Here is a 14,523-nt window from a genome sequence, read left to right on the forward strand (position 1 = left end):
GCTGATAAACTGTTTTGCCTGGGAGAATACCGAGGTTAAGTAGCTTGTCCACGGGCTCCTAGCTCACAAATGATAAAATACAATTCAAACCCAAAAGTCTTCCTCCCAAACCCTACTAGTGACATATGTCCTCCTCTGTGTTGCTTCCTGAAGAGCCCTGTGCAGAGAGAAGTCTCTCTGATCAGATGACCAGCCTGGATAGGAGACAAACCTTTACCCCAAAGCTGAGCATTCCAAAGTCCGAGGCTTCCCCAGGCCCTCTGGCTGAAATAGCAATCAGCCACTCGGCACGCACTCCGGGTCAGAAGTCCCGCTCGCCCCCGCTCCAGCTCTCCGGTGCTTGCCACGACTTCCCAGGCTCCCATGCTCCTCTCGGGTTGTGTACTGTTCAAGTGCTATGACACCGTTTTTCCTGTTTGCATTTTGTTTTGTTTTTTTGTTTTTGTTTCTACAGTTCGTTGCTCACCCTAACTGTCAACAGCAATTGCTTACCATGTGGTATGAAAATCTCTCAGGCTTACGGCAACAGTCTATCGCTGTGAAATTCCTGGCTGTCTTTGGAGTCTCCATAGGCCTCCCTTTTCTCGCCATAGCCTATTGGATTGCTCCGTGCAGCAAGGTACAGACCGCTTAAGGCGCATGTCATCTGCAGTTATTTCTTCTCCTTTCTTAGCATTTTCTTCAGGTCAGCAGAAGAGCTTTTCTGTGTTGTTCAAGTGTTACACTGAGCTGGAGCTGGGTGACGCACTTGCCTGGCACACGAGGCTCTGGGTTTAAGGCCCAGCATCACAAAAAAAGATGAAAAGAAAAGAAGGGAGGAAGGGAGGGAGAAAGGTGGGATGGGGGAAGGGAGGGGAGTGAAGTTCTGATATACCAAACAAGAATACAAGAACCAAAAAGGCTTTCAAGGGGAAGCCATGAGACCTATTTTTAATTATTCCTTCATAAAGAGACAGGGGGTGATGAGATAGGACATTTTAAATATGTGAGGTACCTCTAACTGGATAAACAGCAGAATAGAGAATAAAGGTACCTTCCCTCTACAGAGTGCTGAGTATGTCCTCCAAGCTCACAGGACACTAATTAGCATCATGGTGTACAAACAGCCATTGCTCCCCAAGAGCTTTCTCTTTGTTACATCTATCTTCTTGGGATAGCTTGCTTTATTCCTGGTTACACTTCAAGAAGCAGTTCAGGAGCTAGAGGAACCAGAGGGCTGAGAGCTGAGCACACTTCCTGCCAGACCCTTGCCTCCATGAAGAGGTTCCAGTCCACATTAAATAGACTACGAGGAGGAAAGGGGCGGGGGAGGAGGAAGAAACATCCAGAAGGATGGAACTGAGTGTCTGCCTAAGGCAGACAGCAGAAAGGCCGGACTGACGAGAGGAGCAGGCCCTCTGACACCCGTGATGCTGTGGGCCTCACCTTCCTCATGGCCCAGCCGTCAGGACCAGAAAGCACCTGCACTCAGCTCCAGGGAGAGTTGGTACCCAAAAGACCAAACCATGAGAGGCCTTGAAACATGTTCCCTGGGTTGAAGATTGTCTTAAAGACTCCTCAACTCCTAAAGACTCCTAAAGTTCATCCTGTGACATGTCTTGAAAGGGATAAAGCTTAGGAGACCCAACACTCACTGGAGAGCATGCCTCCAGGGAGACTGGCTCCACAGAGACAACTTAATCAGCTAGTACAGTTGCTACAGTGTGGCCACCAAGTTGACATTCCTGACAAGTCCACAGGTGGGGCACTGAGGCCAGGGTATCTAAGAATTCAGGCTGCTGCCGCAGCCACCAAAGCAGCCAGGCAAGGGACTCAGCTCCTCAGCATAGGCAGTGCCAGAGAGGGGCAAGTGCCCCCACAAGACAGAGCTATGTGTTTACTGTATCTGGTTTTAAGAGAGTTCTGCTTCTGTGGCAGCCTCATGTCATGGACTTCTAAGTCAAAATTCTCCAGATAATATATATGTAAGCAAGGCCAGGTGGTTTGGTTTGGTTTTCTGTCTTTTTGTTGTTGTTGTTGTTGTTGTTTTGTTTTTGTTTTTGATTTTTTATGAGCTTAAAAATCTCACAAAGAAAGTACCTAGACTCCAGCTAGATAGTTGCTGGCTGTAGGTTTCAGGTACTATCTTAAAGCTGTGTCTCCTGCTGTAACCAAATAGTCTGCAGTAGAATTGTGGAATTGAATGCCCACCCCTGCCCCAACGCGCGCGCGCGTGCGCGCACATACACACACACACACACACACACACACACACATACACACACACACACACACACACACACACACACACACAAAGGGGAGCATCTCTGTCTGCCCAGGACACCTCTGTCTGCCAGGTGCACCGTCTGCCCAGGTACCTTGGGAAATTTCTATTTCTTCTTAAAGTTGTAATAGGGCTGAGAAGACTTAGAAAATAATATATACATGCTCAGTCCTGCCTCCAGAAAAGATATGTTTATAGGGAGGGAAGGCATTTTGGGATTTCCAGACCCAGTGAGTCCAGAAATCTAACATAGAGATTTAGAGGTCAGACTTATATTTATCTTCTGGAATGTTGTGGAGGAAATTATTGCAGGATGATTTAGCCCTTGACGGGGGCTTCCTTTCCTCTTTTCAAAAATTGATTGACATTTGGTGCCCCAAAACTGTTCAGTGAGACCAAAGTAATGGAACACTTGAGATAAACAAGGCTGACCGTTAGGCTCCTCTCTCTTGGCACATATATTAGACTCCCAACTCTCTGAGCAACTGGGGAATATGGTGAGGAGCCACAGGCCTGAGTCTCACGTGGGAAGACTCAGTGGTTCCACTCATTACAAGGAAAGAGTCCTTCATTAAGGCACTTGTCAAGCTCGATTTGAGGCAGCTAAGGGACAGATAAAAGACTTGAGATATTTTTAGTCTTTCCTTTTACCACTTAGGGAAAAAAACCCTTTTCAAGTTTGGCAGAGGCGTTGCTGGGAATTACAGAGAGGTCAAATCTTGCGTGTGACAAAGCCAACCTCTCTGAGGGTTCCCAAGGAACAGAATACCATGGTCTCCCAAGAGGAGGGCAATGCAGAGAAATCTAACTGGCCGAACTTCCAGGGAGGTTACAGCCTTGATAGCTATTTCTGCAGTCTCATGAAGAACACAATGCCATTCAGGGAGTCCATGTTCCAGTGACATCATCACGTGCCCAGAGAAGATATCAGACCGCCATATTTGTTTATAAGCAGACTTGTAAAATGGCACTGCCAAACCTCATCAACTGGCTCATGTCCATCAGTGTCTAGTGACTGTCAGGAGGCTCTGTCCCTGGCCCAGTGGTACATCTTCCTCCTATCAGCTGCTATCCTGAGGGACAATGACTAATACTGAGACTGACTGACTGGCCTTCTGAGATGAACTCATTATGAACTACCTCTTCAACTCCTAAGCCTCTTTTTTTCCTATTATATTTTAAGTCTGGGGGATTTCTAAGAGAGTTAAACAAAGAGATTGCGTAGACAGGCATATCAATAGAAGTTCAGCTCACTAATTTGTCACTTGAAGAGCATTAGCAAGCAGCAGGTGCATACAGGTGAGAATGAGTACAGACATGGTCTTGGGACCGACTTTCCAGAATCACGGAAAAATAATAGAGATGTTCTTCCTCATTCCCCACTTCCACTGCAGCATGGACACGGCCGGGAGGCCAGTGTGAAGCCACTGGGTTCTTTAAAACGGGAGCATTGGGTTAAATCGTTTCTTAGCATCTTTATCCTCTCAGCAAGGGCTCCTGTGCCCATGGGCCTTCGTGACTGATTAGCCAGTTGATTAGCCAGCTTTTGTGCTTTGTGAGTGCTCTGCTAGGTTGTGTGCCTGCTAAAATCTCAGGCAGCATCTCTCCAGCAGGCAGGACTGAATAGACATCAGCATCATGGCTCAGTCAAGGAGCTGTACCATCCAGTTAAACGTGTGATGGGCGTTAACCTTCACTCTTCAGTTATCGCCAAAATCAGTCCCAGGAATCAGGCAGGGGAAACTAAACAGTTCTAGAATCCACCCTGATGTCTTTGCAGTGTGCAGTCTAACAATCTTTCCTCCACATAGCTCCTGTTGGAAAGAATATCCAACTATTTGTAGGTACTCTCCTCGCCCCTCCCAAGCAACCATCTACATCCCTAGCCTCCACTATGGAGAACAGGGTTTCAGCAGCTTTGAAGGATTCCCCAGTACACACAGTCCAGGCACCGGCCAGGAGAGAACTGAGGATCCGAAGGACTCATCCCCCCTGCACTTGTTTCTATGAGAAAGCAAGCCTAAGCCACAGGAAATCACAATGCAACTTTCTAGTCGCGGTAATGGAAGGAGCACGTGTGTCTGCTCACCAGGGCTCCTCTTACACATCTGCCACCAAGTCCCTAGGCAGCAGGCATCTGCTGGGACAGGACTGGGTGGCACCAGAGGCTGGTCACTCTGCTGCTGGGCACAGTCTGAGCCCTGCACTGTTAATCCTCATTTAGGTTTTCGCCATCATTTTTAATCTGTGTCTCTCCCCACTAGGAAATGAGCAGCCCTTAAGAGAAGGCCCCACGCTTGACGGCTGTTTTCTCTCTGTCTCCTCTAGTTCCACACAGCCGGCACTCCCAACAGGCTCATGGCATGCACAATGATCCCGTGGGTCCTTCATGAACCCTTGCATGCAGAGATGGCGCAGTGGTAAGAGAGCTTGTTGCTATTACAGAGAATCAGGGTTTGGTTCTCAGGATCCACACGGCAGCTCCAAATCCAGGGGATCCAACACTCTCTTGTGACCTCTGAGAGCACCAGGCACACATGGGTCACAGACATAGATGGAGGCAGGAACTCCACAAACTAAATAAATCTAAAGAAACATTTTCTATGAATCCATTAAGTTGCTCAGGTTTCCCACTAGGGGAATTCCTCGACCATCAGTCCTGTAGATCAGGTACTCCCTACAGAGCAGATGCTGTTCGCTGGATGTCACATCAGTCAACACTTACATTAACCACAGGCAGGTATCTATGTTTTCATTTCCATTTTATAGAAGAAACAGACACTAGTCAATCAACCACCAAAAATCTGTGGCATTGTGACTGATACCGAGTGTTTATAGGTCAAGAGATTTGCTGATGGTTGCTGCAATAGCATCTGTGTGCCTACACACAGCTCCAGTAGAGCCTCATGCCAACTTTTCTAGAAAAGAGAAATCAAGCCTGCCACAGGCGAGACACTTCCTGTTCCCTTTCCCCTTTATCGGAAACCCTATCTTATAAAAACCAGCATTGCCTGGTACTTTTTATCCCCTGAACGAAGGGTGGCCTCACACTGTAATATGAGAATACCCTGATTTCAGACTCCAAAAATAATCAACTGTCATAAAACGGCAGACACCTGAGCCCTAGGTTGGGCTTTTTGGATTCTGTTGCTCTTAATTTGTTTTAAATGTGTTCGTGTGTATGTCTATGAGAGTGTGCGCACTTGGGTGAAGGCACCCATAGGAGCCTGCAGAGGGTGCTGTCTCTCCTGGAGCTGGTTACAGGTTATTTGTAAGTTACCCAATATGGGTGCTGAGAACCAAGCTCAGGTCCTCTGCAAGAGCTGCAAGAGCCCTAAGCCTCAGAGCCATCTCTCCAACCCTTGATTTTGCTTTAAGACAACATCTACTCCCTGGGCTAGCCTGGAACTCCCTATGGAGCCCAGACTGCTCTCAAAGTCCTGATATACCTGCCTCATCCTCCCAAGGACCAGGACAGGCTCACAGCAACTGCTGCGCTCTTACTTGCAGGCCTGGGTAGTGATGGCATGGCTTCTGAGCATTCCTAGGTCACAGCCTGAGCACTGCAGGCAGAATAGACTGTGGCCCGCACCTCCCAATGTCCCAGCAATAGGTATAAACCTAAAGTTGTGACCTTGACTTAGCGCTAACAATCCCAGAGCTGAGAGGCCTTACTAGCTGGTCTTCTGTCTTCTCTTGACTTATCAGTCAGGCTTGTGGAAAGCAGTTCTTCCCTGACATACTTTGTTGCAGAAATTATCTTTGTGGGTAAAACAGGAAAAATCTTTCTCTCTTTCTCTCTTTCTCTCTTTTTCTCTTTCTCTCCCTCTCTCCTTCTCTCCCCCTCTCTCTCCCTTCCCCCCCCTCTCTCACACACACACACACACTCACACACACACATAAATACACTCACACACATAAATACTTAGTCACACATTCATACATGCACTCAACACAAACACACACACACACAGGTAAACACACACTTACATAAATACATATTCACACTCACACATAAATACACACACACATATACATTCATACACACAATCACACACAAACACACACACAAAAACATGCACCCTCTCACATACATAAACATACATACTCAATGCACACTCACATAAACACACATGCATAGCACTGGTAAACTTTTATACCATTAGTACTTGAGGCAGAAGATCGCCATGAGGCTGAGGCCAGCCTGTCTCAAACAAGAGATGAAAAGAAGTAGGAAAAGGAAAAAGGGTGGGAGGAGCATGGAGAGAAGGAGAAAAGAGGAGAAGAGGAGGAAGAGGAAAAAGAGTCTAAAATGGCTGGCTCTCACCTGCCAATAGCTTACCCACAGGGATGCTTTCTAGTTCAGAAGAAAGCCCACCGATCCCTAATCTCCCTTGCTGCCCTATTGCCTGCATCAAGTGAAAAGGGAAACCAGGGTAGCTTCCAAATCAGTGCAGGGCATTGTGAGAGTTTATTATTTCTTGTTGCATTCTGCAATAAACAGAATAATTATTAGGGGCTCATCTTCTGCGAGAAGATGATATGCTGAAAGAGGGACCCCATACACACACGGTCAGCTTAGGCAAGAGGCAGGTGCCTGGCCCAAGAAGGGAGATGGAACCTGCTTCACTCCACACATGGCTTGTCAGCAGGAAACCCCACGCACAGCCCACAGTGAGGTGGCCCGCGAGCTTTTAAGAGCTGTGTCTTTCTCGAAGTGTCTCTGCCTTTCTTTGATGGACCTTCTGCAAGACACAGAGCTGGTGGCCATGTCTCCTCCTCAATGCCTCCTCTCCCAGAACTCACCATCTTCCCTTGTTGCTTATGAAAACGCAGACAGGGACAAGATACCATGTTCCAGCTACTTAGGAACAATTTGATAAATCCTTAAGGATGTCCAAGGTCAGATGGTTGCAAAATAAGTCTATAAGATGGAAATACCCATAGTTAAAATGTTGAAAAATTCAAACTAGATATCTGATGCATAACAAAACAAAACGCAACATGGCATAATTCAGACACAGCTTGATCCTACTGAATTCATGTGAGATACTCTGTCCTTCCATTCCACATTACCAAATTAGCATATGTCCCTACTGTCAAAAATACCACAAAGCCAATAAATGCAGTTATTTATATATAATAACTTACAACATTGAAGTACATAGAAATGTTATTTGGTAGGTGTCTGTGGCCTAAGGTTGTCAGACTAACATCTTTTTACCCCTCTGGAATTGTTCTTAGTATATCTTATGGTAATATACATGTGCACACAGGTAACTTTGAACATGGTCATAGACTCCTAATGCCTGGCTCAGTCATGAATGTTTTAAAAAGATAAAAATTAGCATATTAAAATTTCAATAAATGTGTCCCATGACAAACAACTATAAATTATGTTATCCTGACAATGAAAATGGGGTGATTACTGACTAAAACATGTTAGAAGAATATCATCAAAGTATCTGATGTGCAAACATTGTCTGAACACAGCTGTAATCCAGGGAGTCTTGCCTTAGAGAAATCCCTGTGGTTGGCATTCAGTCAGGCCAATACCGAGTCTCCCAGGTGACATTTCCCTCCAGGACTCCTAACTAAGATAACACATGAACATCAGTTAATCAGCCACTGGTCTTAACTGGAGTCCACCCTGGAGAAGGAGCTGAGTTGCTGAAGAGATTCCCCTCCTTTTCAGTATGCCTGGGGAAAGGATCAGACTTGGCAAAGGGAGGAAGGTGGCCTAGCAAAGACCCCTGGAATCTCATCAGCACAATCAACTTTAGCTGGCGTGTCATTAGACAGAGAAGATGCCACTAATGCTTGCTCCCCTGGATGGCAGGCCGATTCTGGGTCATTCTAGACTCAGTGGGAACAACCACACTGACTAGCAGGCCTAAACCAGTGAATTTTAAGTCAGCATCATGAAGCCTGTGTTCTGTGAACATGCTGCTATAAAATTATAAATGTTTTGGAAACAGATTTTCCCTATGTAGCACCAGCTAGCCTTCGAATGGTGACTCTACTGCTTTACACTAGATGTTTTTCAAGGAAGGAAAAAAAAGTCCTGCATGACTGCAAGGCAAATAATCCCTGAGTTGAAAATGAATCAAAAAGAAAAATGCAAAGCTATAAATATCAAGGCATTTCCAACCTTATGGAAGTGCAGCTAAAGTAATACCAGGAAGCACACAACTCTAAGTAAGTACAAGAAAAACAGAAACAGCTGCCTAAACCCAAGCAGCTAGGTGAGGCTTAGCATGCAGCTCTAAGCTGCAGCTCCCAGTTAGATACTGGTTCCTCAGACTGGGAGGGTGTAAGACCATGTCCAGGGGGCTGAGGGTACCAAGGTCAACAGATGCAACCTGATTATGGGTCTGTGTGTTCTATTCCTTTAGCCCCTTCCCCTGACACTTGTAAATAGAAAAAAAAAACTTTGAAGTCTGCAGAACATAGTTTTGGTTAAACAGCTGCTCATAAGTAAGTACAAGAGAAAATGTCTATGTTCCTTCCAGTTTCTGTATGAGATGGGAGAGTCGCTGGCTGAATTATGGTTTTATGAAACAAAGCAATGTGCTGTAGCGAACCTGTACCCACCCAAGCTGTCATTTTAACACTTCCTGTACACACTTTGTCTCCAGCTAGGACAAACCCTGAGGAGCCCTTTCATGAAGTTTGTGGCCCACGCGGTGTCTTTTACCATCTTCTTGGGACTGCTGGTTGTGAATGCCTCCGACCGGTTTGAGGGCGTTAAGACCCTGCCCAATGAGACCTTCACAGACTACCCCAAACAGATCTTCAGAGTGAAAACCACGCAGTTCTCCTGGACGGAGATGCTCATCATGAAGTGGGTGTTAGGTAAGCCAGTGGCTCTATCTTTCCTGTCTCTCTAAGATGACGTCACTAAGTAGCAACTCAAGACTCCCCTTCTGGGTCTGTGCGTGCTCCTGGCTGATGCTATGCCCGACACAAAAGTCAAGATGCTGTACAAGAGGCAACATAAGCCCCAGTTTTGAAAGAAAATGTTTAGGGAGGGGCATCTGCTGGGCACTCTCGCATACAGGGGTACTTACTGCATATGATTATAAAGTGGATTTGCCTGGGAAACGTGTTGATCATTTAGATCCCTGCAAGCCTTAGAAGATGCTTATTTTAAGAACAGTAAAATTTCATAGCTTAAAGTACACTTGTGTTAATCCAAATATGTGGACTTTGAATAGTAAATATTACCTAAAATGTGGTTAGTGCCTTAGCTAAGTTTCTATTTCTACGATAAAGATCTTGACCAAAAGTAATCTAGGGAGGAAGGGTTTATTTGGCTTACAGATCCTGGGTCACAGGCTCCTGAGAGAAGTCAGCGCAGGGACTCAGCACGGGATCCTGGAGGGAGAAACTGAAGCCGAGGCTATGGAGGGGTGCTGCTTCCTGCCGTGGTCCTCCTGGCTCGCTCAGCCTGCTTTGGTTCTATCAGGCAGATCCACCTTCCCAGACGGGACGCTGCCCACAACGGGCTAGAACCTTCCACATCAACCACTAGTCAATGAAATCTCCCACAGACTTGCCCACAGTCCAGTCCAAGGGAGGCATTTTCTCAGTTGAGAGTCTCCCTTCTCAGATGACTCTAGCTTATGTGAAGGTAAAAAACAAAACAAAACACACACACATGCACACACACACACACACATGCACGCACACACATGCTTCCCGGACACTGAGAGTAACAAGTCTGAGTTAAGTCCTGGTCCTGCCTCCCAGTCCCATGCTTCCAGAAATAAGACTCAGGGTCAAATTATATTTACAAACACCTTGGCCATATATCTAGGCCGTACTCTGACTGAACCATAACTAAAGGTAACCCACTTATCTTAATCTACATTTGGCCACGTGGCTGGTTACTTGTGCTCAGGTACCCTGTGTCCATGCGTCTGTCTCCTCCTCTTTTCAGGCTCCTCTCCCTGCCTCCTACTCTCCCAGAATTCATTCTTTTCCCAATGTCCCACCTCTATTTCCTGCCTATGCCATAGGTTATAGGATTTTTAACTGACAGGTGAGGCAGCCACACAATACACAAGTTGATCCCTTTACTGTAACGTGTGTTATTTGTTTAAATTAATGTGCTAAATGGTTGTGAATCCCTATCTGTGCTGATATTTTGTGCTTCCAAGGTTTGTCACAATTTCCTAGGAAATGGCTCCCAATGTCTCCCATTTATTACTGGAAATGGCTAAACGAGCAGAAAAGTGCTATTGATTTCTATTTTTTTTTCTCACACTGAAAACTGCAAATCAGTTGACAGGAGAAAAACTGAAAACTTGCCAAAGCTATCATCAGGGATGTAACAGATAAGCAAAACCTTGATAAACTGTAAACTTTATACTGCAAAGATCTGGACTTCAGTAGTATATTTCTAGTAAGTTTTAAAAGGACTTAAGTCTGTGCAGTAACACGAGTTGATCAATTAATTAAATTAGTTTAATGGTGTTCACCCAGATCTTGCTTTCCTGACAAATATTTAATATTTGTATAATTATTATTTTTAAAAGAATTAAGTCAAAAAAGTAATCAGGATCAAATCGTGCCATCAAACAGCAAAATCACGAGCAGATATGTAAAAAGATTACACAGCACCTGGCCTGTACTGATATGTAGCCCAGGACCGTCACAATAGATAGACCACCAGAGAGCATCATGGCTGCCCAGGCTGGGAACAGCCGGATCAATGGGCCCTACCCTCTACCACAAGGCAAGCAGGCGAGCAGAGAACATGAGACTGTGTTGGCCTGGGGCAGTCAGGGCAGCACGCTGTGCTTCCTGGGGACACGCGATCAACTGGCAAACCTGTGGCCAAAGAATTGTTTACTCAAGTCATTGCCACTGAATTTGCACAGAGAAGACACCAAAGCCTGGTGTAGGTCAGGTCTGTGGCCTGCAGCCTGCCATTCAGAACCTTCCCCAGGTCTCACCTTCCCCAGGTCTCACCTTCCCCAGATCTCACCTTCCCCAGGTCTCTTGGACAGCCTCTTGGTTTAACAACATCAAACACTTTATAACACTGGGCCCTTTAAACATTCACATTCTGAGTTTATGAGTAAAAATTTAAGGTGTTTACTGTACAAGTCTCTCACTCACCCCACTTTCCTACCTGCACCCCAGACTACAGTGAGTACAAAACCCCTTTCTTTAAACAAATACAGTTACTTTAAGCTAAGCCTCCTAGGCCGTGACATTTTCCTGAGGCCTCTTACGGTTCCTCCTACATGTCAGAGCCCTAAGGCAACAGGGAAAGTGTGTCTCCAGATGGTGGCCCTTGCACTCACACAACGATTTCTGCCCATCAGAGAAGAGCTGGGTTTTCAGAACTTAATCATCTTAAGTGATGGCGAAGACAAGAGCTACTCACAGTGGCCTCTTTCTTGCCTTGTTCAATACAGGGGAAAAGAAGCCTTCGCTTTCTTACTAAAGGGGAGAAACTTGCAAAATGTTTATTACAGATAATTTTTTAAAATGCAAAACTCAAGAGAGGAACAAAATGAAGTAATGTGTCTGTTTCTCATCTTGAATACTTAGGGATCCATGGCCAGTCTGGCCCCTTCCCCTTCCCCTTCCCCTTTACTCTGTGTTATTTTGAAATAAGGTCTGGGATCATGAAACTTTCATCTGTTAAAAACAACAACAACAACAACAACAACAACTATGTATTATTGCCAGGTATAGAGTGGTATACACCTCAATCCCAGCACTCTAAGGCAGAGGCAGGTAGATCTCTGGTAGTTCAAGGCCAGCCTGGTCTACACAGTGAGTTGCAAGCTGGTAGGACTAGTGCAATATTGTCACACAGTAAAATATGGTTTCTTCTTTTTCTTTTTGATCCCGCACCCTCACAGCTTTGTTTGCCATGCCTGTGAATTTTAATCCCAGTAACTTTTCATTTCAGACATACTTTTAACTTCGTGAAATGTATATTCTTTTCATATTTCTCAATTCTTTTTATATCTTTATCTCTCTCATTTCCTTCCTCAGTGTGCCTACATTTCCCTGTAAATCCTTGAATATATTGTCTATATTTATGGTGCTTTTGAAATTCTGTCACTTTGTGTAATTTCCCCTGATTAGTCTTTCTCCTAGAAGTTGACATTTATCCACGTCGACCAATGAGTACTTCACGACTGCTGAGCGTCTGAGTTTCGTGGCCTGAGGATTAAGGTGTATACCACTTCTCTTGCTATAACAGAGAAACTAAGGCTGGGTAGAGCATGACACAAACAGGACTGCTTTGCTCTTGGCTGTGGAGGGGATGCCTAAGATAGAACAGTGCCTAAGATAGACAAGGTGGACAGACAAGATAGACATGGTGGAATGCAGGGGACAAAGCCAAATGCGTGGTTTCATGATCCCTGACCTTGCTTCAAAATAACACAGGGTGGAGAAAAGGGAAAATGAGCAAGATTGACCATAAGCCCTTAATGTGGGAAGGCAAAGCCAAGTGCATGAAATAAGGCACCAGAGGCAACTTCACTTCATGACAAACTGGTCACCCATTCTTCACAGGACCAAGAAGCCACTGGTGTGAGGAAAACACTAATCTATGCCCATGACCCAACCAGCCCCTGATAAACCCAACCTCCCAGCACTGGCACATCAAGTCTCTGTTCTGGCGGGGACAGGCCATCATCACAGCGAAGCATGGCCTTCCTTCTAATGACTGGCCTCATGCAGCCTGGGTCTGACGCTTCTGCGTATCACTTGACTCATTTTTCACATTTTGTTAGAAGGCCTCTGGAGAGCTCGACCACAAGGACTATCCAGCAGGTGCTGATTTTACCATGACTGCTTAATTCTATGCTGTAAAACTCACTTCAGGGGTCTTTACTAGAGGCCTTGGGTGTCAACGATACCTTTCAGTTCTGGGTGGTAACAGCTCAAATGTCTCCCTACGCAGGTGAGCTGTCGTGTGCGGAATTCCACTGCACATCCTCGTGGCTTGGAACTCAGCCATGGACCCAACTTAAACATCCGGAGTCTTGGTTCCTTTTGCATGTCTGTGCTTGTGGGTTTGCTCTCAGGCTTGCGCGATGACACCCCTCCCTCAGAGGCCTGTCATAGCACATCTTGTCACCCCTCTCTCTGCAGCCAGTGGCCCTGCCGTGATGCTCTGGACTCCCTCTGGAGCACCGCAGATGGGCCTGGGCTCCCAGAAAGGACGCCAGCCTTCCCATTGGTGTAGGGGCCACCCTCCAATGGTGCCTCTTTCTAATATCTGCAAATGGTTCTTCATCTTATTTAATTTCTGGGAGCAGAAATCAAGACACATTCGCTAAAACAAACGCAGAAACCTTTATCAGAACTAGAGAGGCCAGGCCATGGTAGCACATACACTTGTTATCTTGGCAGCAGAGGCAGCAAAATCGCCAGTGTGAAGTCACCCTGGGCAACAGAGGAAGAGCCTGACTGGGGGTGAAAGAGGGAGGGGGAAGTGGGGAGACAACGGAGAGAGACAGAGAGAGAGGAAAAGGAAATAATTCCTGTGTCTTCCTACATCGAATCAGTAATCAACCTTCTGTAAGAGGTCTTCAGATTCTACCAGGATAGCGGAGCAGCCAGGGAGCATCTTAGCCCCTACTGTGGTCGTCTGAAAGTGTTTCAGCCAGAAGGGGTGCTGTACCCTAAGCCTAGAATTGGCAGCAAGTTGGATATGTCCCAGACCAGTGTTTCTGAGATCTTCACCCTCAGAGAGAAGAGATGACAGCCACGTGGGTAGAGGCTTTGCAGGCTGCGCTAAGAGTAGATGGCTGTGGGGCTGGGCAGAGGCAGGGTGCCAGTCCCAACATCCCTATAGTAAGTTGGACATCAAATGGTTAGTGAAAACAGGTAGTGGAGGGTCATACCTTGAAGACAGAGTCAATATCTACTGCTGAATTACATGTGAGACGTAAGGAAGAGAGATCTGTTGGGGAGAGTAACTTACAAAGTGGTCTAAAAGGAAGAAGAGAAGAGAAATAAATGAAGACTCCAGTTTTGAGATGTATATTATAGTTTTTTTTTCACAAAGGGCAGAGATTTCTACCCTCTGGAGAGACCTAGAGAATATTAGACACTTGAGGGGAAGGGCCAAGCAGTAAGTAGTGTGTGCACATGAACTTTGGAGGAGAAGCAGGGGTGGGGTCACAAACAAATTTGGGCATGCCAGTGTATTTAAGCAAATTACCCCATTGCTCTCCTAAACTACGGATCCAGCCACAGGGCACAGCAATGCTAAGGTTTGG

The 14,523-nt window shown here is 45.9% G+C and overlaps 1 protein-coding gene across 2 annotated transcripts in view; it reads left to right on the forward strand.

Moving 5' to 3' along the window:
* Nucleotides 1–14,523, forward strand: part of Trpc7 (transient receptor potential cation channel subfamily C member 7) — a 119,685-nt gene that overhangs the window by 68,219 nt on the left and 36,943 nt on the right. For both annotated transcript variants that reach the window (XM_052157576.1, XM_052157577.1), the window contains 2 exons: nucleotides 455–619; nucleotides 8,902–9,118. In XM_052157576.1, coding sequence (XP_052013536.1) covers nucleotides 455–619; nucleotides 8,902–9,118 — 382 coding nt within the window. The remainder of the gene's footprint in view (nucleotides 1–454; nucleotides 620–8,901; nucleotides 9,119–14,523) is intronic.

The sequence above is a fragment of the Apodemus sylvaticus genome, chromosome 14, assembly GCF_947179515.1.
Source record: "Apodemus sylvaticus chromosome 14, mApoSyl1.1, whole genome shotgun sequence".
Taxonomy (NCBI): Eukaryota; Metazoa; Chordata; class Mammalia; order Rodentia; family Muridae; genus Apodemus; species Apodemus sylvaticus.